The sequence below is a fragment of the Bactrocera dorsalis genome, chromosome 1 (assembly GCF_023373825.1).
Source record: "Bactrocera dorsalis isolate Fly_Bdor chromosome 1, ASM2337382v1, whole genome shotgun sequence".
Taxonomy (NCBI): domain Eukaryota; kingdom Metazoa; phylum Arthropoda; class Insecta; order Diptera; family Tephritidae; genus Bactrocera; species Bactrocera dorsalis.
In genome coordinates this window covers 26,253,969-26,281,513 of record NC_064303.1, presented here as the reverse complement: position 1 = coordinate 26,281,513, position 27,545 = coordinate 26,253,969, and the positions used below count along the sequence as shown (strand labels likewise).

The following is a 27,545-nucleotide window of genomic DNA, read 5'->3' as shown; positions in this document are numbered from 1 at the left end:
GGGCTAGGTTCGGGTGGAACCGAACATTTAATACTATTGTAATTTGCAGGAATCAAGGCAATTGTATTAATTATATGGGGACTAAGGGAAGCATTGAGACAAATCAACCCATTTTTGATACACAAATATGCCATCGTATTTTTCCCGAAATTTAATTATACACAGGCATCTTACACATTGACATATATTTGATGTAAAAAGTCAACTATAAGTACTGAGGACCAAATATTTGGTACGTGGAGGGCTTGAACAGTTTTTGATAGATATGGACAATTTATGGTCATAACATGGCATACACTAGAAGCATTATTCGTGTTTTATCCCGTTATATTAATTGCTTCTTAATTTATACACTGGAAAGGAAAGAGTCAGATGGAATTTAAAAATGTGTTATATGATGTTATTTAGTATTGAATTTCATTAAAATTGGTCTGTCGGGTCCCGATATATGTCATTTTCCCTACTGGTGGGTGGCGCCATGCTCGTCGTCAAATTTTACAAAGCCCTCTCATACCATCTTAGGTATACAATTTAAAGACTCTGGCGTGTGTTAAGATATTGATTTACCGCGCTTTTAGTAGTTTTTAACAGTGCTGTTATTTAGGGAGTATGCGGTGTTATCATCCGATTGCACCCATTTTCACACTGTCGGTAATTGTTCTTATAAGAATTGTCCTGAATTAAGCATTGTAGCTCTGGTCTAGTGGTCTAGTAGATATGTTGACTAAAACTGTTAGAGGTATGGGCCAGGCGCCCTTTTTAAAAATTTTCAGACCACAGGTGCCCTCTGCTTCTGCAATTCTCTGTGCCAAATTACAGTTTTATATCTTTTGTGCTTACTTTTAGTACTTTATAAGTTTTCTTTTAATGGCGCTTGTGGGCGTAGCAAACAAATACTCGTAGTCATCCAGATTTCAATGCTTCTCGTCGTCGTGATCATTTGTTGCTTAGTTTTAGGTGATACGTTCAACCGGTATGTGAACAAAACTATTAATCTCTGAAGCAACATCTTGCACGAGGATAAAAAAGAAAGCGGTAATGCGCAAGTGAAGCATGGAGAGAAATTCCAAGGGACAATACTGTCACTATCGCATGGATGGCCAACACTAAAGAAAACGTGTGACCTCTAAAAATGTAAATATTTCAATTTTCAAATTTAATAGTCTGAAAGATTGTTTCACAGACGTTTACGTGCCCAATCAATTGTGATTTTACTTCTCTTAGGCCTAAATGATCTTACAAAATGGTTTTCACTGGTCGTTCTTATTTTCTGATGCCAGCAGAATCCATGACTTTTAATCATCAATTATTAAGCACCAATTCTTTTATTTTATTGACATATTGATCAGTCGCGTTTTCCACACTCTTTGAATCATTTATACCAATAAAAAATATTAGGCCGCGACAAAGAATTGTCACTAAACGTCTTTTCCAACATTCTGAACACTTCGGCACCAAAAATTAGATTACAAAGTTTAATGGAACTTCTTGTTAGCGCCAAATGTACTTTATGTACTTCAGAATACTATACGCTAATGGTTATTGTGATGTGGCATGTGGCACAGATGTCACTAATTGTCATATCAACCTAGAAAAAAAATATTTCGACGAATGAGTTTTCTTTCTTTCTTGAGTTTGATAGTTCAGCTATATATTGCAGTCTAAACAATTTCTTTGTAAACATCACCCTTTCCTAATAAATTAACCCGTGCTAAATGTTGGAAAAATATGTATCTTGTTACATGAAAATGCGGTTGATTGCGATCGTTCAGTTTGTATGACAACTAAACGTTATAATGATGCGGTCTAAACAATTCCTTTGGAAATTGCACAATTTCTTTAGACAATAGGTCATGCCAAATTTTGTGAATATATATTTTTTCTAGGTGTTACAAACCTCGTGCCAAACTTAAAATACCCTGCTCAGGGCGTGTAAAATAGAAAGGTGACTGATGAAGGAAACCAAATAGTTCATCAGTAGCCTTCTTAATCTTCATTTACGAGTATAAGGAAAGTATGCATTAGCTCTGCGTGAGATCTACCAGAGCTGGGATATACAGCTCAGATGGCTTGCATTTTGTTGTTCTCTTAGAAGAAACCACCTTCTTTTGAGACTGTACAATGAAATTCAAAATAAAATATTTCATGCATTTCTCCGCTGCAACACATCACTACAAATGTGTAGAACATACTAACAGTGGTTTCTAATGCTTTCAACATAACTCTTGTCCATCACGGGGAGAGAAAAGCTCACTTCACTATAAATTGTATGTGTATGAAAGTGCTAGTGTGTTGGTGCAACACCAGTACGTCCTCTACAATATGTCATATTCAAAGTTGCTGGTGACAGCAATCACGCGTTAATGCTTCACTATGCACATATACTTCTTTATGCATACTATAAGTAAAGGGTGTTTTTTTAGACATTTGATTTTCCTGTTATTTCAGCTTTGTATTTTAAAAATGACATGTGACTTCCACGGCTGACTTGAATAAATTGATGTCGAGAGACTCATTTTCCGACCCCTTTTAGCAGCAATGGAGTCATATGTTAGCGATAACGCGCCAAATATTCTCTTCAAAGAAACAACTTAACGCAACTCCACAAAAAATAGTCTAAAGGTGTTAGGACGACCCACGACCCGAGATAATACAAAACCAATACACACCAAAGTTTCCTTCAATGAATTGATTATTTCGATTTAACCAAAAGTCGACTTCAACAGCTTCCAATCCAGGCACGAAAAAGTCATTAATCTTGGCTCATTTTTAAAGAAATATGGACCAAAGATTCCCTCTCACCATGGAGTATACCAAAGAGTGACTTTTTGAGAATTTACTGCACTCCGCACACTCTAAAAGCGAAAAAATAAAAAACAAAACACATACACATTAAATCAAAAGTGAGCTTCATCGCCTAACGTTTTGGTAAATATCGGGACCGGTGTCCAGTTTGTTTTGGATTTATTCACCGAATTTGTGACGTGGTTGATGGTCGTTAGACTTCAATTCTCGCAACAGTTGGATTTTGTAAGCCCAACATCCTTTCGAAAAATTTTCCATAGAGTGGATGGCCAAAGCTCCAAGTGTTGCGTATGGACTAATTAGGGTCTTCTTCGATACTCTGCTTGACAGCAGCAAAAGCGTCTTCGTTGCGCATTGTTCGGTGTCTCTGAGGATATGCCTTATCCACTAGCGCAAACGACTGAAAAAACACCCATTAAGGACATACTACATATATGCAATTTCCGCAAATGGAAAAATTGAATTTGAAATATGAAGACGTTTGCGGTGGTAACAAAATGTGCAGACACCTCGTCTTCAGTGGAGCAACATAATTGTCAGGTGAGCAATCGAGTTAGTAATGTTTCTCTCTATTTTTTCTGTTTTAATCTTGTTAATGAACTGTTGTTGCGCAAAGCTAATGATACCGGGTTATATTTTGAACGCTCTTTTTTCTCAAGTTGTGAGGATGTACCACGGTATATTTAATTGTGGGGTTATATTCAATCCACTGTAGGGCACCCCTGAAGTCATATATACTGGTAATAACTGAAAAGGAAATTAACTGGATACATTTTTCTTAAGTTGAGTCAACATTTGCCATTCATCGAACGTTAATAATAAATTTATTAGTTATACATAATGATATAGATTAAATATATGAGTAGGGTTGCCATACTCACATTTGGTAGCGGAAATCCATCCAAGTGCCAGACAATTTTCGGTGTTGGATTGCCACTGGCGCTGCACTTCAGCGAAACTGACGGTCCGGGTTGAATGGTCTGTTCGATGAATTTGTAGATTAGTTGTGGTGCCACCTCTGCAAGGAAATTATGTTATCAATTAAGTAAGTATCATCGAAAATATATTATTAACAAAACACGAAACACCTATCAGAATCTGAAACACGTATTAGATACATGTTCCTAAAGTTAAGAAGACGGATTTGTCCAGAATTTAAGCTCATTATGAAGCAGGAAGTAGGATTTCCATAATTGGTTTCAAGGGAGATTAGCCTTTATTTATAAAAGGATCTTAGACGTAAGTTATATTATTTTAAAAAATATCGGTGTGCTTGAAATATAAGTTTTTTCCAAGGAGCGCGAAATCTCCTCAAACATTTTCTGCTATATTAGCTATACAGACTTCGAATAAATGGAAGTTTTTCGGTTGGAAGAGAATTTTGAATTAATAAACTTCGTGAGGTACTAGGAAAGCAGAAATGTAGAAGCAGAATCATGGAGAACGGCGTAATTGTAGGAGACATGTGTGGTTTTCGTAAAACCAACAACCTCAGACACCAATGTCGTCTCATATACGGAAAAATGAAAAAGCTGACGAACTTCAGGAACTTCCTTTAAGTCAGCTGAAAGAGGAACATAAATCCTTAATTCCTTTGGGAATATCTGGTTCTGCAACCGTTTTTATAGCTACTTTGTGCTAATTTAAACCAAGTAGTCAGTCCAGATTAGAAGCGCTGAAATTCTTCTCCGCCAGGTACAACTCATAATAAGAAAAAGTTTACAACTACTCCATCGAGACTTTCTAGAAGAAATATGCTGGTGCTGAGGTACTAAAAGATTTTCCTATTTATCTTTCAATTATCTTTTTGAACGAGCCCTTTGAATACCGAGCTCTCACTTTTAAACAAAGCTTAATTACAATTATGAAATAAAATCAAGTAATTGCCATAATTAGCATTCCACTCACCTCCTAGTCGCAATTCCGCTGTGGCTTGGGCCGACTCCAAATCATTTTTCACAATACACTGATACATCCCCTTGTCCTCCTTCGTAATGGACGTAATGCGTATGTGCTCTGTGGAGAGTAGACGAACGCGCGCGCCAGAACGCAGTGGCTGCCCATCCTTCAGCCAAAGAACACTCTGTTTTGGGAAGCCCGAAATGCTGCAAATCTAATGAAAAGAACACATATATACGGTTAGAGCTACACAAAAACGCCAATCATTAGGCTAATTGTGCGAAATTTAAGTGATTTTTTGTGTGTTTAAAATAAATTTCGTGAATATTCAATTAAATTTTCGCCTCCTGGCTATGGAACTTACCAAGTTTGCGGTTTTGCCCAGATTCACTGTTTGCACGGTGGGTTGGATGCTGGCAGTGAGCGGTGATGTAACGGCAATTTGTACTTCCAAAGTTTCGCTGCCCTCCGAGTTGGTGGCAGTGCAGAAGAAGGCTCCGCTGTCGGACCGATCGACTGCGGTTATAATTAGCGTGCCTTCCTTGATTTTTGCACGACCTGTCGCCAGCAAATGTTGGATGGACTCCTCGTTGTTTGGTCGTTTCGTATGCCAGCTGTAAGTAATTTGCAATGGTTGAAATATGTGGAATTTTATTTCTCATATTCAGCCCTAAACTCCTTGCTTAATATCTTGAGAATATTTATTTGGCAGCGAAGTTTTGTAGTCGTGCAGAACTTCGCAAGTTATTTGAAATTCTGGATAATTATTTAGCTTAGAAATTTTTGTAACCCTAAATTAGTCATAAAGCCTCTAGACCAATTTTTACATCATATGGTACTACTATGAGCATAAAAAAGTAAGACTTTGTTTGAAATTTTAAAATTCCTAATTAATACCTTAAAATCTATGTCGTCCTCTTCAAAGTTATCCCCCTTAACCCCAATACACTGGTGGTAACGTTTTTTCTAATGCTTGAAACATTTGTCAAAGGTCAGTTTGCGGTTTGCAGTTTCACGTTTACTGTCTTCAATTGAGCGGTCGTTTGAGTTTGCTGAATAACCACAACTCGGAAGAATCAATGCAATATGCGGCGTTGCATTATCGTAGTGCGAAAGCCAAGTGTTGTCGGCCCATAATACCGGCCTATTTTTACGAATACATTCGCGCAAACGACGCACAAGCCGCAAGTAGTATTCCTTGTATACAGTTTGGCCGGTCGGAAGGAATTCGAAGTGCACCACACCTCGATAATCGAAGAAAACTGTAAACTTTACATATATCGATGAATAGTTTTTTTTCTACTGACAGTGAATTCTTGTGCCTAAACTGAATAGAAGTGGATGAATTTTGGAATCCGTTCGACTTTTAAAACGCAGAGACTTGTATATTTATTGGCCAATTTGTAGGTTATTTGAATGAAATTCAGGGATATATCTTTCTGGTAATGTTACTATAAAAGTATGTTCTAATGTCGAAATCGGAAAAACCGAGACAATTTTACCTTTAGACTCCGTAAACCTAACATATGAGTTTCAAAATTTTGAGGTACTACATACCGCATATATCGGATGACAGCGCTTTTAGTGTCAATTGAAGGTTTTCTGAAAGATATCAATAATGTGCTACGAGGTGTGTACAAAAAGTATCGCGAATTTTGTGTTTTTTCAAAAATTATTATTTATTGAGAGAAAAACTTAACTTCAGGACGAATATCTATTTTGTCCCTTCAAAGTAATCCCCATGAGTATTATAAACTTGTGACAGAACGGTTTTTCCAATCTTCGAGCACTTCAAAAATAATTTTTTTTATCTTTCTTCAGCTCCTTCTTCGATGCCGTCTTTTATCTCGTCAAGAGAATGCGTTTACGTCGTTCTTTCATGGGCTTCTTCAGTTTAGGGAACAAGAAAAAGTCACAGGGGGCAGATCTGGGGAATACGGTGGCTACGCGGCATCATTAGTGTGTTGTTTTTGGCCAAAAAGTCGCACAAGCAACGATGTGTGTGAGCAGGGGCGTTATCGTGGTGCAAAAGCCAATTTTTGTTCTTCCACAAATCCGAGAGTTTCTGGCGGATTGCTTCGCGCGAATTGCGCATAACTTGTAGGTAATATTCCTTATTGACCGTTCTTCCCTGTGGCAAGAACTTATGATGCACCATGCCCCTGCAATCGAAGAAAACTGTCAGTTACGATTCGCGATACTTTTTGAACACATCTCGTATGTGTGTCTTACCAGAAAAAGAAATAGTTCTTCCTATGTCTTTCGGATATAAATAGGTTTGACTCTGTTTGAGAGGGAAAATCTTAATCTAAATTTCACAGGACGAGATCTCATTTACAAAATAATTATACCAAATTGGCGCCTTCCTGTTATAATATATGTATGTATATAGAAATTATTTCTCGTATCTACATCTGACCACTACTCGGTATGAAGTGAAAACAGCCCGTGTCGTTGGTAATGCCACTCTTTGTGGCGGTCGCCACATATAATAGACGTATGTTGATGCCGGCAACCTGCTTGCCGGGGCATATTAAAATAATGCATGTCAATGTACTCGAGCGTATCAACTGTAATATAGGAGTATATGAATGTGCGTTTGGGCAAAGCAAAAATTGTCTCAACACTTTTTTAGCGCAAATAATAAATGTAGCATACAAACAGGCGCATACTCATAACAAACAAATAGCGCTCATATTTCCCAAACCAATAGGCTCGCTTGAGTATTTCCACTGTCGCCGGAGTTTCTTTCCGGTTCTACGCTACACAAACTCACTCGCATATGACCGCACAAAATCTCACATTTTCTAGATTTTTTTATTTTTTGCTTCGCATGCGTCGCTTTTTCTTCTTCTTTTGTTGTTGTTTTGTTTATGTCGTTCTGGCTTTTAGGTTTTCTGCTCCTTAATTTTCTGCTTTTTACAATTTCCCTTTGTGTTTCGCCTGGCACAGTCGGTTTCTACGGTTCCAGCGTGCTACGGGACAGTTGCAGCAGTCATGTGTGTTAAATTATTTCCCTGCGTGCTCCTGACATGGTTGCTCTTACTCTTCGTCAGCCCCTGCTGTTGCTGGTCGGTTCGTTTTGTCTTAGCTTGACTTGGTGCGCCGTCAAGCCTGTACGCAAATATGCATGACATTCTCTAGCAAACATATCCTCACATACATACACTGCCGTAAGTGAGCGAATGTGGCGGTATTTGAGTCCGTAGTGCTTATGAGGGCACCCTCGTATTTTCTGCTTCCATTTTCATCTTAAACTTTTAACTCTCCACATTCGATTAAATTTTGTAAATTTTAATTGTCCACAGTTATCTCATTAGTTTAAAGTGCCTTTCTTCTCTCAAAAAGGAATAAGAGTATTTTAAATATAATAGTCATTTTTTTTTATCCTGTCTTTGTTATTGACACAAACTCGACTACCCATTTAGCGCAACATATAGTAGCTTCTTCTATAGTCAGTTTCCCTAAACTCAGAGTTTTTTAAAACACTTTCACATAAAATTTTACATTACACTCTGTGCTTATTAAAAAGTTTGAAAATTCATATTAAACTCTAAATTCTTTAATAGTTTTGATGCTGAAACACTAAATTAGAAGTTTATAAATTTTTATAGGGTGGGCCATATAAAATTTTAAATTTAAAAAGTCAATAAAAAAACGGCTTGATATTTTTCAAAGGTTTAACATTTATTTAAAAGGTTGTTTTATGAAATTTATTTGTTGAAAACAGTTTCGGCCAAATGACCACCACGGCTGAGTTTGCAGTAGCTTATCCGATCCGCCCAATTTCGGAGTACTTTCTCGATGGTTTCAGGCCTTATGGCAGCTACAGCAGCTTGAATCTCGTACTTTAGATCTTGAATTGTTTCTAGATGGTTGGCGCAACATTTATCTTTAACAGCTCCACACAGAAAATAGTCCAACGGAGTTAAATCGTAGCATTTGGGAGGCCAATTCACATCACTTCTTTTGCTGATTATGCGATTTGAAGATAGGAAATGTTGTCCATGTCTTCCTCTTCAATTTGCTTGAAGAAAAATTCGGTTGACATTGCGCGATATCGCTCACCATTGATGGTTACGGCGGTTCCTTCTTCATTTTTGGAAGAAAAATGGGCCGATGATTCCACCAGACCAAAATCCGCACCATACAGTGATTCGTGCTGGGTGCATTGGCTTCTCGATGATTACGTGCGAATTTTCTGTGCCCCCTCTGCTTGTTAACGTAACCATGGGAATGAGCCTCTCCGAAAAGATGATTTTTCGGTAAAATTGAACTTTATATGGTTTCATAGCTAGGTCTTTTTTCAAAATTCGTCACAAAGTTGTTCGCGGAATGTTAAATTATTGCGATCGATGGCGAGTTGAGGTGGATGGATTCTCACTAACATTTTCAGCCACAGTCAAAATATTTTCGGTTGAACGCGCGAGAAATGAACGTTGACGTTTTGGCTTATCCACCAACGAGCCAGTTTCACGCACACGCTGACAAATTGTTGCACAAATTGAACTGATGGCACTTTTTGTCTGTCCATTTTTTTGCCGAATTTCTCACAGTTTGGGTTGAAGACTCACCACTTTGGAAAAAACTTTTCAATATTTCCTAGTTTTCTTCTAGTGAAATACCCATTTCGTAAATTGTAGACTTTTTATTGAATATCTGTCACTTTCTGAATGGTATTTGACGTTGTCAATGTCGAAATATAGATAATTCAAATTTAAAACGTTAGATGGCCCACCCGTTAGTATGTTCGCTGGAGATTTCTTCCATAGTGATAAGTTAAGTTTTCCGAAGAGACAGTTATATAATCTACCATTTCTGTGGTCATAACTTCAAGCAGCAAGCTCAGGAAATACCTTATGTTTTAATATTAAAAGGTAATTAATGGAACTAAGGTCATTGCATTCCTTGTTTTTCTGTGTCATTTAATACACTGCAGAAGTTTTTCCTGCTTTCTTCTTTGTCGCAGTTTATTAGTATTCAGTATCCATTACTTGTATAAATAATGAAGTCTCTTCACTTATAATTTTTTAAACTTTTATTTCTCCTGCTATGCAGGAGCAGCCAAATCTTTTCGATTAAAGAGTCGATCTTAGACTAAACTATTTCCCTAAACAAAAGCCAATTCCTAACTTAAACGCTACCCTTAGCGTCGCTGCCGCTGCCACTGCGGTTCGCGGTTTGTTGTCGTTATTGCTGTCACACGCTACTCTGGAATGTTATTGTCGCTGATTTGGCATACTGTTGTTATTGCTGTTGTTGTCATGCGCGGAAGGTAAGTTGCATCGTAAGCACTTCGATGCACTACAGGTGAAATGAATAAACAGATGGTGGTTTGGCTATGTGTGTTAACTTATATTTCAACATACCATTTCAAAAAGCTCTTCACAACCAAAAACCAAGTTTCTTATTGCTCACATATCACCGTCTGCACGGCTGGAACTACAATTTTCGCATAAGGTATCTTTACATAGGTATTTCCTTGTAGTTTCAGATATGATAATAAATTACTGTCAGCTCCGGTTTTATGTTTCTTGACAACTGGAAGGTAACCACAAAGGTAACAGTAGTTCTATTGCCGCGGAGTACAGCCTCCTTCAGAGCGATATTAGCATTGAGCTCGCTGATAGTATGCTCATATCTCTAGCGTCGAGCTCCTATATGTTCAGACGGGTTTGGCTTGCTAAGGAAAGTACTTCAGTCTCAATAACTGTAGAATGGGAGTTCCGTTGGTTTCCTGTAGTCGGCCAACTATTACCAGCAGGGCAGTCGCAAGTCTGGCTGAGGGTAAATCATAAGAGGTCTGGTGAACGCTTTTCACACAGAAAAGTCTTCTTCTTTATCTTTATTGGCGTAGAGACCGCTTACGCGGTTATAGCCGAGTTAATAGCAGCGCGCTAGTGGTTTCCACTTTTCGTTATTTGGCAGGCGGGTCCTCGCCACCTAATCTCTTCAATGGAGTGGAGGCCTTTCTATTCCTCTGTTTCCATCGGCGGGTATTGACTCGAATACTTTTGAAGCTGGAATTTTATCCTCCATCCTTACAACACGACCCAGCCAAAGCAGCCGCTGTCTCTTGAGTCCTAAGGTGAACTCAGCAGAAGATGTCATTGTCAATGCCTGCTGACCACATAGTAGGGCCGGAATAATGATCTTTGTACGTCGAGAAAATTTGTAACTTTTCAATTGATTACATGGTCCTAAGTAGCACATGTTGACAAGAGATCTTCTGCGCTGGATTTCGAGGCTGACATTGTTGTTGCTGCTAACATTGGTTCCAAGATTAACGAAATTACCTACGACTTTGAAGTTTGGGGTGTTAACATGGGAGTCAAGTCGCGAATCCCAGTTGCAACATCTATTTGAAAGGAGATGAAATAGTATTACCTCAACACTTCTTCCTCGAATGTCCAGAAATTGGCAAAACAAGACAACAATATCTTATCCACTTGCTATATTTGAAGTTGGAGTTCCATTAGGCATGTTCGGAGGATGAATGAAAAATATTTGAATCGAATAGATGTTTATGAAAGAAGATTCCATAAAAATTTGAAATCTTTTGAAGGGGTGGATTCGATATCGATGATGACTGACCCCGAATAACTAACTAATTTCGGCTATTCACTGAAACTTATTATTCTATAGTGAGATCGAAAAGTTTGAATTAAATCAACAATGAAGAACCACTAAATCACTGAGTTTCTAAAGCTTTTAAGTATGGACATATATATTGAGGACGCTTATCGATTCGTTTTTACATTTAATGAAACATTCTTAACAAAGCACATAAGTCAGAATGTATTTTAATTTTATTTCAGCTCTGTAGAAGTTTATATATTTTCATTCAACATAATCCAGTTGCAAATTATATTCCTGTGTGTCACTTAAAGCGTTGTTGGTAAAATTTAAATAACAAGCGTTAAAAGAAAATATGCAATACTTACCGATAGACCGGTTTCGGGTTGGCGTATGCCACGCATGGTACCACAACGGGATCGCCCAAACGTGCCACCACGCTTGTGGCCTTCTCGTTCATTATGGGCGGCACGAGTTCACGCATTTCTGTGGAGTACAAAATGAGAAAGAAAAAGATGGGGAGTGTTAAAATATTTTACAAAAATATAATGGCGGCATATCAGAAATACACTTGCTTATTAAAAACATTTACCGACATTAACAAAAATACCTGCAAATAGCTCAATTCAAATAAAACATAAATTAACGAAAATTACATATGCATATACTCCCAATGACAACCACAATTAAATAGTTCTTGTTTATTTGTTTGTTTATTTGCGCTCGTACGCGCTTCTGAGTGCTTTTCAAGTTCTTCAAGCGCATGTAATTTGACCGCAACATTATAAAACCTACATGCGATTGGCGAAGCTTGGAGTCACTTCGGTACAGTATTGTGCAATTTATTGCCAACGCATTTCGCATTCGGTTTGTGAAGGGAAATTCGTAACATGTTAATAAGGTGCTTTCAAAGTCAGGTTCCATTCCCAAACTGAGTAACATTCTTCATTCCTCACCTCGGCTAAGGAATCACTGGCAATATTTATAACATACAAAAACCAAAAATAAACGACTCAATAGAAGTATATCAGTCAAATGATTTGTTGATATAGAGTTTGTAGATCCAAGGACTGAGGAATGTTACTCGGCGTCGAGAAATTGAAGCGAGTAACTAAAAAATAGTTGCATGAATTTCGTCGAGCCATTATTTAATTGGTACCTTGTACGTGCTTTATAGATCGTCCTATTCAAAGGCAAAGCTAAAATATTTAAATAATATCAAAGAGAGGGGCCAATTTACAGCTACATGAAGGGAAGATGTATATCCTTTTCATAATACGTAAATAATCATATATACCTTCTAATTATTTTTCCGCTCTACCATCTCAACTTCAGTTGATGTAAAGAAATATTATTGCACTATTGAAAATTTTAATTGCTCAAAGAAAGATCTCCTGACTTCTGAAATTTTCTCTCTTTAAATACATAAATTTTTGAATTACACGTAAATTAGATTTTTTGGCAATATTGAACCTAAAAGTGCAAGAAGAGAAGAACCTTTGGGATTAGTTATGAAAATATTTTCAAGACAGATCGTAATAATATGTGGATAATTTACTCAAAATACAGTCTGTTAAGTAAGAGCGTGGCCGACTTTACCGACAGTTATTGAAATATTTCGCCGTAATTCCTTCGCCAGCCGATAGAGGGAAGCTTTGTCCTTGATGCATTGTTAACAAAGGCTCAGTTGTCATTGATCTTTTGAAAGAGAATTACGTTAAACGCCATGAGTGCTACGTACGCGTCGCGCTACGAAGCTGTGTTCATTTGCATCCACCCGAAAGGTCCCAAAATGTCGCAATCAGCGGATGCTAGATATATGAGAAAGCCGAAAGCATTTGTACAGAAGTGGATGCAGCTGTATACAGTGGCTAAAAATGTCGATGATTTACCAGAACGTGGTTCGATAGAAAAAGTGGACAAAGAAGTGGACAAAAGATGAAAAAAGAATAGTGAATCTGTTTTCGCGGAATCCTGCTTTAACACTGCGGCAAGGACTAGCAAAATTAATGGCAAAAGGTTTAGATATATCCTACGAAACTATCCGAACTTCATAATCATGATCTGAAATGGCGCAACACAATGAAGAAGCCTCTGTTGACTGAAAAAACTTGTGACAAAGCGACTCGCTTGGGCGCATGAGATTATTGATAGAGATTTTGAAAATGTCAGTTTTAATGAATGTTCTATATGGGAACGTTCTATCCTTACGCGAGCCTGGTCAACTTCCACCAATAGACTTGTTCAGCGGACCGTAAAACATGGAATAAAGGTGCATTTTTGGGGCTGCTCCTCAAGGCATGGATTAGGAACTTTGTACCTCTTTACTGACAACCTAAATGCCGAGAAAATGATAAAAATCCACAAAAAAGCTTTACTACTTTCTGCCAAACGATACTAAATATCAAACGCAGAATAGCTCTTGCATTCTTTGTTTGGACGAACAAAAATTACGGTTTATAAATTCTTATCATTCCTGTCCTATTACACGGCGCAGAAACGTTAGCGAGGACGAACCGAGATGGCAAGCACTTGGAGCATACGAGAGAACTGTTCTTGGAAGATCTTAGAGACGTCTGCATACAACTGGCGCGACCTCGCAAAGGATAGAGGCAACTAGCGAAGTTTGGAGTTCTGGGCCTAGACAGACCTACACTATTAGTGACAAAAAAGGAGATTAATAATAAGATCTGAATGGATTCTCTGATGTGATTATATGTTACGACGAGTTTGTAACAAAAAATAGTAAGAGACTGAAAAAACAGCCGTCGAAGACAAAGACAAACCTGTAAATCCTTTTGTAGTAGAGCAAATAGAAAGAGATTAAACACTTCAGCTACCCTTAGATTGACCAAAATATCTACCAAATATCTGTTGGTAACTGACAGTGCACCAAATTAACCTGACTCTATTCAATTTCAATGAAACTCTATCGAAATTTTGTACAACACTGTATGGAGGTGAAATAATATTTGAAATGGTGATGCAACGGTGGTAAAACCAAATTATTATTGGTGAGAGTTTGCAGAATTTCGACTTATTTCTTTAGCTAAATTCAAAATTTTGTTCACTAAATTTTCGAAATGCTATATGTCCGCTTGATTTAATATGACAAAAACTGGATATTTCTGTTCTTGAGTTACGCGGTTCTTGTCTCAAACACTTAATACGTAAAACACGCAACTAAAATGTACATGCTTCGCTATTAACAAAGTAAATGCTGTACGGTAAGGTCAAGCATCATGGCTTTTGCGGTGCTACATAGCCACTATTTGTTCTCAGTGTTGTTGCTATTGTACATAACTTACCAGTCAATTGAATTTTGCCCATATTGCTGCTCACAACGGAGTCCTGCGTCAACTTGTGATGGGTGCGGCAGCGATAAACTTTGTGCGCATCGGTGCGAGTGATGTTGTACACCAGAAGTTCGCCGGTCGGTAGCATATGATTTTTCCCATCTAAAAATACAGAGTAAGGAATGTGAGCATATGTGTGCAAAAAAAGCGATAAAAATAAAATGGCAAAAAGTTTAGGGTTCAGCGGAAATGTGGTGTGCAATAATGTATTCGTTAGTTTTGTTTTAGTGCTGCTTTCATTTGCTGATTCGTTGTCTAACTTTTTCCGCTTTATACTTAACTACAACTGCACATGCTCACCGCATATGCATTCCTAATAACCCAGGTCACACACATGTGACTCGGTATTTAAATAGCTTTGGTCGATTGTGAAAATAATAATAATAAAGTTTTCAACAAGGATATGTGCAACGAGCTGGCTCGATGAAAGATCGGCGATGGCCGAGTAAGCCTTTGGTCGGTGCGGGTGTTCCACACTGAAGCTGCGAACTCTCAAAACTCGTAGCACTGGAGACGGAAGTCTGAAAGTGTAGCGCGGAGGAGGCAACCTGCTGTTGACTGCTGATGGCTGGTTGTGCTTTGGCGATGGATGGCGCTCTTGGTTTGGCATTTTTCACTTCTCTTTTTGGTTCACTAAATCTACATATGTTTTTTATAGTCTAATAAAAAGCAAATAGTTGCGTAGACTAAATTTGCTTGTGGTTAGACTCTTTTTTTGGAATTTCGAAAGTTGTTGCAATATTAGAACTTTTGGTACCTCGAGGTCGTTGACTTATGATGATTATCATTAATAGTGCATATTTTCACTAACGAGTCATATTATTTGTTAAGACTGACATTACAATAAAAATTGTCTTTTTTGCTCTAGGCTTACCAATATAGCAACGATATTGAAGTAAACGAAATGTTTGACCTTTTCACCAGAAGAGCGCTAGTCATTAAGCCGATAGAATCGATAGGAGGGCTCACACATCATATAAGAAGATCTCCGTCAAAGACAAAAATTGAAAGCAGTTGCGAATACAAAGCTTGTTCAAGTGAAACCTTTTTTGGAAGGATAAATCTTTCAAAGAATTTGATAGGTTATCAACCTCCCTAAAAAAATCATTTAAACTATTTTCTTTTTATCGTGACTCCACTGTACTTGTAATTAGCTAAACATATAATTTCTACTCACCTCCTTCTAGCGATGGGTATATATTGAAATTTGGTTCCTGCAGCCATGATGTTACCGTTACATACTCCTTAACAAACGACGGTATATTACATTTAATTAACACATTGCTGCCAATAAAACCTCCTGGATTTTGCACTTCCGGTTCGTAACGTTGATTTACAACTGCAAAAAAATACATTACAAATGCATTAATTACTCAAATTACAACAACAAGATATAAAACTATCTATTAGCACATTACTGAAAAATCACATAACGAAAAATACATTCGTGTGTATATATTTGTGAACTCCTAATTCGGGCCACATAAATTATTTCTCGTTAATGGCGAAAGCGAAAAATAAAATAAATATTTACAAACTGCTGACAAGTTTAGTAATAATTACACATTTTTTTATGTCGTTGGGAGTGAAATAACAAAAACTCTTTGGAAGCATTAATACCAAAATACATTAACAATAATGTAGTCCGCGTCCGGACTCGATATCATTATTCTAACTTATTTACGTATTGCTATTTGGTGTTTAACCAACAATAATTCAAATATGCAATTGATGGGTAAACATCTATCTTCAAACTTTTGTAAGCACATATTAATACGAGTATCATAGAAAGGGGAGGCGCATGAGCCAACCACACATTAGGGCCATTGTACTCCTGGGTGGTAAACGAATTAAGCCTTATCCAGTAACTCAGTGGATTTGGTTAAAAACCTGATTTTTTCCTCAACCCAACAGCACAATGTCAGTTAAGTTGGAGCATTGGAAGCCGGTTGGTCATAAGCATAGATAAAGTTCCAGCGTCTCACCATCTTCCGCGAGTACCTGACGTAGTTTAATGGTCTGGGCATTTCGTTTGAAACTATCTTCTGTGTATAAATTACTGCAGAAAAGTTCCAGTCGTGTTCCTGTTGCACTCTTTGATACGTTGGTGAATATATAGATTTCGCCGTTGGAATTGTCGATTAGAGAACCATTGGTTAATTCTTCTCTACAAAAGGTTGTGTTTAATTTCTTATGTATATATCCTTTTCCCGATCGCATAGCCAAATTAAGCGGAACGAAACGGCGCATATTTGAACTAAATCCGTTCGATTTAACAACAGTGCCCTTCGTCGTTTCTTCTTTTCGCTACGTGACGCAATTTGGACATTCCAAGCGAAGCCAGATCTTTCTCCACCTGGTCCTTCCAACGGGTTGTTCTTCAGACGAGTGATTGCTATTCGCAATTCATGGGTTGAACAATGAAACGTCTGCTCCATCTTCATCGATTGGGGAATCGGGTTCGCCTTCTCCTTGCATTGTTCTTTCACTGCCATCCAGCAGACTGGAGAAGTGTTCCCTCCATAATTTTAGTCACTATATCATCCTTAGGGGTTATACAAGAGAATGCTCCGGTCTTGAAACTTTCTGTTAGCTGCCGCATTTTTTGTAGAATTTTCGAGCATTACACCTGTCGGCCAGCTTGTCAAGCTCTTCATACTTACGCATTTCTGTCTGTTTTTTTCCTGTCTGCAAATGCGTCTCGCTTTCTTTTTCTTCATTGTTCGGTATCTATCCCATGCCGCACGTGTTGTGGTCGATGGTAACGTTGCGAGGTAGGCAGTCTGTTTTCTCTCCGCTGAGACACGCCAATCCTGATCGTACCAGCTGTTCCTACGCATTTTCCGAAAATCAATGGTTTTGTTTATAGCGTTACGCTAGGAGCTTGAAATGTCGTCCCACAGTTCTCTTATACCGAGTTGTTGATGAGTGCTCTCAGAGTGCAGGAGTGCAAACCGAACAGAAAATCGTTCGGCTGTCTGTTGTGAATGCAGCTATTCAACGTCGAACCTTCCTTGTGTTTATTGACGTGCGTTTTTTGCTGCACAGATTAGGGTGCATATCTTGTATGTAAGAAGATAATGGTCCGAGTCGATGTTAGGACCTCGGAGTGCGCGCACATCTAAATCACTGGAGACGTGTCTTCCGTCTATCACAACATGATCGATCTGGTTGGTGGTTTTTCTATCCGGAGACAGCCAGGTAATTTGATAAATTTCCTTATGCTATAATTTAGTACTACAGATAACCATATTTCGGGCCCCGGCGAAGTCGATCAGCCTCAACTCATTTGGGGATGTTTCATCGTGGAGGCTGATTTTACCGACCGTATTGCCAAAGATACCTTCTTTGCCCACCCTGGCGTTCAAGTCGTCAAGCACGATTTTGACATCGTGGCGGGGGCGGCTCCCACAGGTGCGCTCCAAGCACATCGTCCTTCTCTTCCGGTGGGGCGTAGGCGCAAATCAGCGATATGTTGAAGATTCTCGATTTGATGCGCATTGTGTCTAGATGATCATTCACCGGAGTGAATGATAGTACTCGGCGACGGAGTCACTCTCCCACCACAAATCCCACACGAAATTTTCGCTCCTTTATATGGCCACTATCGTAAATGCCACAATGGTATGAAATACTTCCGGCATTGTTCTAAATTTACTTATAATTCTCATATCATTAATCCATCCTCATGGATTGTTTTGGCAGTCTGGAATCGGTAAAATACATACACGGTAATACATATTTTTCAAGGACTATTCTACGTAACATTTTAAGCCCTGTTAACCTTTTTTGCACACACTGACATGCCTGTATATAAAAACTACATCTAATCCATTTCAGCCGTTTTAGAATGATTGAAATAAACCTTCAACTCGTCGGAGGATACAAGGGTTTACAGCCAACAACCACTTCTGCAGCTTTGGTTCTCCTGCGGTTTCTTCACACAAAGTACTAAATACCACATACGTAAATGCATTTATTACTTTTCCTTTATTATTTTTTTTATTTTTCATCTTTTTTAGGAAATGGTTGTATTTCAGCAGGGATATGAACAAAATTCTAACTGGGGCAGTTCTGCAACATTTTGTGAAAATTGTGCCAATGCCAAACTGTAAGATTACATTCTCGTGCTATAATCATTCTATTGTGTGTTTCGGTGCTTATGTTGCTGGAAATAAACGCATATCCAAGTGTTAGTACAGGGTAGGCCATTTAAAGTTGACCCATCTGGCAACGCTGTAACTTTTAACAGCGCTGATACCATGGAACAGTACACTCCAAAAGAACGCGCTGAAATTGTTCAGCTTTATATTCAAAATAACTTTTCAATTGTGTTAACTCAACGTGCGTTTCGCAAAAAAAATAAAGTGAAAAGTGCTCCAGTTAAGAACACAATTAAGTCTTTATACGCAAAATTTGTGAACACCGGTAATCTCAGTAATGCCAGTCATGCATCCAGACAACGCGCAAGACGTTCTGATGAAAATATCGAAGCTGTACGAGCCAGTATTGAGGAGACTCCATCGACATCGAGTTATCGCCGCTCTCAGGAATTAGACATCTCTCGCACCACTCTCCGACGCATAATTCATAACGATTTGAAGATGTTTCCATATAAAATTCAAATGGCACAAAAACTAAACCCAGCTGATTATCCGCGACGCCTTAATTTTGGCAAATGGGCCCCCCGGGCGATTGATATCGAAAAATGGTGATGTTGACTGGCCACCGAGATCACCAGATTTGACGCCACCAGACTTTTATTTGTGGGGTTATTTGAAATCCAAGGTATACGCTAATAAGCCAAAGACCTTAGCTCAACTGAAAGCCAACATTCGACGTGAAACAGCCGCCATATCATTAGAAACATTGGCCAAAGTCATGGAAAATGTCGAAAAAAGAGTGCATTTAGCTGTCAAAGCTAAAGGTGCCCATTTACGCGATCTAATTTTTAAATATTAGCTGAAACAAATCCCCTAGGACCAAAATAAATTATTTTTGAAATGAACAAAAAACATTGTTTTCTTTTGTTCTTTTTTTTTAGAAACAAATGGGTCAACTTTCAATGGCCTCCCCATGTATGTAAAAGGAGCAACATTTGTTGTTACACAGAGATGACTAAACTAGAATACTCTAGGAAATCTAAGCTTAAAACATTGTTTTGAATAGAGTTATTATTAAGCGATGCCCTTGAAGACTAATTCAACCTCTCTGTGAGATACGCGCAGAAAAATGTATCTCCGAATGACCATGTAATAAATTACATATAAACTACCTTAGTGTTAGTCTTCTTGTATTTGGTGGAGGACTTGTTTTCGAATGTCGTTTGCAAGGGAAAGAGATTAAACGAACTAACCTATTTTTCACACATATTATTTTAAGACAATTAAAACTGAAATTCCGCCACCTTAGATGAATGGAAAATACCCATTTAAGCTTCAAACGACTACTTTCCTTAATCAATCCTCAAAATGCAGAAAAATGTTTTAAGCTGATGGCAAACTCTCTTATTATATTAGGTTGTCAAATAACTCCCTTCCGCCATTTTGTCTTCTGAATTTTGCGGCTATGTATAAAACGCTACAAAACTCGTATCTGGCAATACTATACATTGTTGAAAGGTCTTGACAGCAGTTATAGACGTGTAAACATGGATTTCACGGAGGAATGGCTTCGACGATTCAGAGCGGGTCAAAACGACACCATGGATAAGCTAGCCGGTGGAAGGTCTGTGACGACGAATACCGATCAAATCATGGAAAACATCGAGTTAGACCGGCATATGATATGGTATCTCGTGACATCGCCCAGATGATGGGGTTAGTCAATAACCATTTTAAACCATCTGCAGAAAGCTGGATGCACAAAAACGCTTGATGTTTGGGTGCCACATGATTTGTCGCAACGAAAGCCTTCTGGACCAAATCAACGCTTACGATATGTTGCTGAAACGGAACAAACTCGACCCATTTTTGAAGCGGATGGTGACTGACGACGAAAAGTGGATCACATACGATAATATCAAGCGAAAACGATAGTGGTCGAAAGCCGGTGAATCGTCCCAAACAGTGACCAAGCCGGGATTGACGGCCAGGATGGTTTTGCTGTGTGTTTGGTGGGATTGGAAGGGAATCATCCACTATGAGCTATTCTCATATGGCCAGAAGCTTAATTCTACCGTCTATTGCGAAAAAGTGGACCGTTTGAAGCAGGCGATCGACCAGGAGCGCCAGAAATGGCCAAAAGGGTGTAGTGTCCCACGCGGACCACGCCAGACCATGCACTTCGTTGATGACTCGTCAGAAGCTATGGGAGCTCGGATGGAAGTTTTTATTGCATCCACTATGTGGTTCGGACATACCGCCAAATGATTACCACTTGTTTTTGTCCAAGGCGAACGCTCTTGTTGGTGTGAAGTTGAACTCAAAAGAGTCTTGTGAAACGTGGCTGTCCGAGTTCTTCGCAAATAAGGAGGCGACTGGCGCAGTGTTGTTAACTCGGCTATAACCACGTAAGCGTGCGTCTATGCCAATAAAAAAGAAAAGCCCCTCACTTTTTGAGATATCGATTCATACATTCTCTTCACCGGCATATTGCCTAAGGCTATGGTATAATCTCTGAAGAAATACTTGCCATCCAAGCTGAACCATCGGGTTCTAGTTCTTCTAAGACCTTACAAACTTATTCGAAGAGATGTTGAAATTCGTATCAACAATTTCGTTTGATGAAATCCAAAACCTTAATTTTGGTCATTCTGAAATTTCTCGGTTGCATTCTTATATAATTTTGACTATATGCAGCTTTAGAAAACTCTGCGGTAATGCAACAGCATCAATTTTTGCCATATTCGGACTATGTTCTGTAGTCAGAAATAACAAACAAGCGCTCCGACAACGCCAGTCTTCCCATAAGAGGCAATGTAAGCCCTACGCAAACACAACAACTCCCGCGTAATTGCAAGTGTGTATACATATGTATGCAATGAGTATATATACATACGTGTGTGTCCATGTGAAGATATATAAACACAAACAGCGCAGAACCTAATTGCATCCTTGCACGTTTCGAGTCGGCCAACCGAACGACCAAACGACATGTGAGGCAAACACACATTTTTCGCTGATAATTTGAATTTTGGCTCGTCAACTGCAGCAGTGGAGGCAATACAAACCGCACGCTGTACACATAACAACAACCAAAAAAACAAGAAAAACGTTAACTTCGGCTGCAACGAAGCTAATATACCCTTCACAGTTGCATTTCTTTTAGTAACTATGTCTTCAGTTTGGAAGCTACTCGTATATGCTATAGTAATCCGATCTCAAAAATTTTTTCGGAGATAATATTATTACCATAAGCAGTAACGCATGTCAAATTTAGTGACGATACATTGTCAAATGTGAAAGACAGACAGACGGGCATGGCTAAATCGACTCAGCTCTACATACTGATCATTTATATACAATATATACTTTATAGGGTCTCCGACGCTTCCTTCTGGGTGTTACAAACTTCGTGGCAAACTTAATACACCCTGTTCAGGGTATAAAAAACAGAAAATCGGAATGCGATGTGAACGAAAATCAGTGAAAAGGACGTACCGACAACGCCTACTGTCAACTCCTGCCGACATGACCATTATCACCGCTGCCGCCATCACCTCGCTTCAAATTCGTTGGGCCTTTTTCAGCATACAAGCGGATAAACGAGCAAAACCGATTTCTATACTAGCTCTGGCAATACCAGATATACGAGTGGAATCCGATAAGTTCATAAGTTCTACAGCCCAACTACCGCAATAGAACTTTAGTACCGACTCAGACGAATCGAACTCCCTATTTTTTTAACCGGATTTAGAATATAGCATAATTGTGTCGCGCTTGTGAATCTTAAAAAGATATATGAAAGGAAACATTTCATTTTCCCGGTTAATCTGCGCCGAAGAAGACGAGACTGACCTATAATGAGTGCCAGCCATATCTACAAGGTACCAAAGTAAACAGGACCCCCTGGTGGCGCCATCTACATGTGACTGGTGCGTTAGAATCTGCTAATTTTATCGATTGTCCAGTGAGAATTTCATGACATTTCGTCGATTGGAAGTGAAGTTATTGCGTTTTAAGTGTCAGTATGTTTGTGTTATCAGTGCGAAAATGAGCTTCGAACAAAGAGCCAACATTAAATTTTGTTTTCAAATTGGTAAAACTTTTATTTAGGCTGTTCACGATAAGGTGGTTATCGGGTTATGTGATTAAACAACAACAAAATGCGTTATGACAAAATAACTAAAGTTGAACAACCTAGCCCCTTGTTTACAGATTATGTGATTGTTTGCTTATTTCCAGTGTTAGAAAGTCGTTGGAATTTTACTAAATGGCAGCACAAAAAATAAATAAAACTAAGCGAATGGCATTTCCATTTAGATTTTCTTATTGGAAATTCTGCTATTAACAGCTGTTTTTTGTTTACAATCAGCAAATTATGCAAGATGTCTGCAAATTTTATACAAAGCATATTTTGATCCCTTAAAATTCGGATTATTTAATAAGCACATACCTTCAATAAAGTCCATTTCCTGAATAGCAGAACTTATTTTAAATTCGATTATTTTGCTTTTTAAACTTTGTTTAGGCATTTTATAATTTGGAGAGCATAGAGGTTATTTTTAATCTAATAATCACATAACCAGATAACCACCTTACCGTGAACAGCCTAATTGAAACATTTCAATTGATGAAACAAGTTTATGGCGATGATTACCTATCCCGTAGTAGAGTGCACGAATGGTTTCAACGTTTTCAAAGTGGTCGTGAGGACATAAATGACGATCAACATTTGGGCCAATCAAAATCCGTGATTACCGGAAACTCCATCGTATCTGTGCGTGAGTTCATCAAAAATCAGCCGAAGTTATCATCGAAATTCATGGAAATGGAATTGAACATATCCAAAACATCGATTTATCGCATTTTGATCGAACATTTCGGCTTACGAAAGGTGTGTGCATGGTTTGTTCCGCACAAATTGACTGACGACCAAAAATTGCTCAGAATCCAACATTCGAAGGGCGATTATTTGACCAAAAATCTCATTTTAACCATTAATCATTCCTCGTATTCACCTGATATGGCACCGTGCGACTTTTTCCTTTTCGAAAAAATACATTTGCCCATGAAAATCCAAAAGTCTTGCACTAAAATAGTTTTAGTTGAAAAATCACTGGGCCAAACGTATCGAGATAAAAGAGACATATTTTGAAAAATAAATTGCCATTTTTAAAAGTGTTTGTGCGCACTTATACACTATATACGTACTTAACGGACCGTCCTCGTGAGTGTTAGTATGTGTTTGTGGGGCTGGTGCAGAGCATGAGCAGAACAAAAAGGTCCACTTTTATTGTGGCAATAACACCCCAAGCGAAGTGCTCGGTGTGCTCTGCTCAACGTAACTATTCTCCATAAAATTCTCTCCACACAATTGGACTGTTTTTGCTGCCCAGGCGTGTGTAGTAAGCGTGAATTTCAATGGTAAAGTTTGGTAAAATAGCATCTAGAAGCAGCGATTGTTCTGTTTTTGTGCGGAAGACTCCGACTAACGCGATCAATGCATTCCACATAGCCGCAGTTGTGTTGCATTATTGTTGTTGTTTACATATTTCTGTCAACACAAACCTAAAGTACCAACAACGTAATGCAGACAAAAATTGAAGAAACAGGCAAGCAGAAGAAGTGGGTATTTTGCTATGTACTTATGTAGTACGATATTTTTTCCACCAGTTGTGGTCAAAATGTTGTGCATTCAAAGCATCGAAAAGCTTAGCGGACACATTTACGGACAGAAAAAGAGAGAGTACGAAATGCGTGAGTATGAAAAATTTGACAAGCTCGTCGACAGGGATAATGCTCGAAAACTCTACGAAGAAATGCGGCGACTAACAGAAGGTTTCAAGAACGGAGCATATACTTGTAGAACTCCCAAAGGTGGTCTAGTGACCAATGTCCAGAACATACTAAAAGTATGAAGGGAACACTTCTTTAGCCGGCTGAATGGCAGTAAAAGCATAACACCAGGAGAAGGCGAACCCGATTCTCCAATCCATGACGATGGAGCAGAGGTTCCATTGCCCGACCACGAAGAAGCTCGAATGATTACCCGTCTGATAAACAATAAAACGGCGGAGGCATATGGACTGCCGGCCGAGCTATTCAAATACAGCGGTGAAGCACTCATAAGGAGCATGTAACAACTTCTTTTTAGAATATGGTTGGACGAAAGCACGCCCAACGATTGGAATTTAAGTGTGCTCTGCCCAGTCCATAAAAAGGGAGCCTCCTCAACATATAAAGTTCTATCGATCGCATTGTGGAAAAGATTAAAAGTCATCGTCAACAATTGGAGCCTGGAAAACGAACAACTGACCAGATATTCACCATGCGCCACTAATTCTTTCCTGCTTTTAACAGCGCGAAAAGTAGCTGCCTTAGGTCGCCATGTCTAAATTTGGAATCCCCACAAAACTAATAAGACTGTGTAAATTGACGCTGAACAATACCAAAAGCTCAGAAGGGAACGGAAGGACCTCTCCGAGCCGTTCGATACCGCGCAATACCAATGAGGTTTCAGACAAGGCGACTCTCTATCGCGCGATATAATATAGTATATATTCAATATATTATATATGTATAATTGGGGATGTATTTCAAAGCTGTAGTTTTTAGGAAGAATGAGACTATAGTTCTTATTTTCTATAATAATAATTTGTAACAGCGTGGAGCTGCCTTTGTTAGATTTTCAAATATACTCCTATATATATTTGGCGCTGGAAATTTTGCCAAACCAAATTGTAGTATAGCCGTACTAATTCTATGTGGCTTAAATTGGTGGTTCAGCAAACCAATACACTCCTTGACATGAGAAGAACAAAATACCGTTCCGCAAGTTTGTATTCAAATGAGTGTAGCATATACGAGTATTAACCAACATGAGGGTATATGTGTGTTTTTGTGCATTTGAGACCACTGGACAGTAAAATCCTTCGCCAAAATACTGCAGCTGGAGTTAGGGTTATGCGAAATTAAAAAACACGGAGAGAAGTATAGTTGCCACACAACAACAACAGCAAAGTGTATTACGCAAACAATAGTATGTAAGTATGTGTGTGTGTATAGATTGTATGAGAAATTTCGAAGCTGCCAGCTTTGCAAATTTTCATTTTCACTCATCGACTGATTGAAGTGTTGCCTGAAAGCTTCCCAGCGTGTGTTTGTGTGGGTTGTTAGGCTTCACTTTGACGCAACTCGCCTTCGTCCGGGCATAATTTTTTTGTTTTTCCTACCAACACTGGCTCAATTTTCGGCTTGACATTTACTGTTATCGGCCCATAGCGTTTCGTCTGTGAGTTTTTAGGCATGCTATGAGCATGTTGCGTATACGCAGTGGCTTTCAGGCATTTCCGCCTACCTATATCACAATATGTGCGTGTATAAATGGGTGGAAATGTACGCTGCGGCACTTTAATTCGGTGAATTTATGTGTTTTAGTACTAATAAATTTCACAGCAACATCCTGTGTCTCAGAGAACTATAAAGTTTTAATCACATTTGTAAAATCCGATAGTTGAAGTATATAGAAGTCCAGTAAAATAAAAAAAAATATTTTAGACGATGTGAACTTTCGGGTAAAAGGGTACCCAGTTTTTTTAAGATATCTCACTAATTGTCTGCAGTGTTAATTAAAAACTGAATTTAAGCGGCCCAATATATAATTTTTCCTTAGTGGCAGCGATATAAATCTGTAAACGTTATTGCTGAATTAATTGAAAATTACAGCAGTTATATCATTTTACTAGGTTACCGTCTTTTATGTAAATCTTTCGACAAAAGAATAAACCTTAACAGCAAGGAGAGGCTAATCCAAAATATTTTTCAAAAAACAAATATTGCAGTTTATTCATGCAACATGGTATGGACAGGAAACAAATTTTCCAAATCTGTATTTTTTTAACATTTATTTATTCTTTCACATTAATGTTGTCGCCTTCATAATATTCCCCCGTCAATATTATGCTCTTATGCAACGCTTCTACAAATCGTGATAAGGCATTTTAAACTCCATTTTTGAGATTGCCTTTAGCTTTTTTTAGCGATTTTTATCTATTTTGTAAAACGACATCCTTTTAGGTTCTGCCAATTTTTGTATTAAGTCACACGGAGGTTACTTGGCGAATGTAGAGGCTGTGACATCGTTACGTTATTGTTTTTGACTAAGAATTCACTAAAAAGTTCTTTAATTTATTTCTTCTTACAAATTCCCAATCTCGTAAAAATAAATCTAACCATACTGGCTATAGAAGCTAAAATAGTATCGTACTTCAAGCGCATGTTTATTGTGATAAAAAAACATCCGAAAACTGTGGTTAAATTCCCCTCGTAAAAGATATTTCAAAAAAATGTATTTTGCTAAGTTGGTAGGACTCTTTTTAATTATTATGCCAATATGAGTACACCCCAGTAGAGCGTTGCGAGGTTTTTAAAGGATAAAAATAATTGTGTATTTCTAACCAAATTTCGTGTTGTAAATGATGAATGTTGGAAAAGGCTTAAGTTAATTCAAAAACACAAGTTTACGAGTGGTATAAATCCTTTAAAGACGGTCGAGGGATCGTTGTAGATCTGCCTGGGATAACTTTTAAGGCGACAAAATGAAATCAGTATTTATTTATAATTGAAATATTGTATACTAAGATTATAAAAGCAAATATGGCATTGCTAAGTCTGGGTGTAACCGAACATTTAATACTTCTGCAACTTGCAACCTCCAAAGCATGAGAATTTTTAGGAAATCTTGTTCATTTAATTTCTTTAAAATATCACACAACAGTTTCACCCAACCTGAATAGTTTAAATACAG

General features: G+C 38.3%; 2 protein-coding genes across 2 annotated transcripts in view; one reads left to right on the top strand and one right to left on the bottom strand.

The window, feature by feature from the left end:
- LOC105224473 (Down syndrome cell adhesion molecule-like protein Dscam2) overlaps positions 1-27,545 on the top strand; it is a 640,260-nt gene that overhangs the window by 32,929 nt on the left and 579,786 nt on the right. The window lies entirely within an intron of this gene.
- The window catches only part of LOC125775873 (Down syndrome cell adhesion molecule-like protein Dscam2), a 45,201-nt gene continuing 21,273 nt past the window's right edge, over positions 3,618-27,545 (bottom strand). Inside the window, exons 3-7 of the mRNA XM_049446906.1 lie at positions 15,814-15,975; positions 14,589-14,738; positions 5,069-5,318; positions 4,714-4,918; positions 3,618-3,823 (exon numbers count right to left, since the gene is read on the bottom strand). Coding sequence (XP_049302863.1) covers positions 3,633-3,823; positions 4,714-4,918; positions 5,069-5,318; positions 14,589-14,738; positions 15,814-15,860 — 843 coding nt within the window. The 5' untranslated portion in view covers positions 15,861-15,975 and the 3' untranslated portion in view covers positions 3,618-3,632. The remainder of the gene's footprint in view (positions 3,824-4,713; positions 4,919-5,068; positions 5,319-14,588; positions 14,739-15,813; positions 15,976-27,545) is intronic.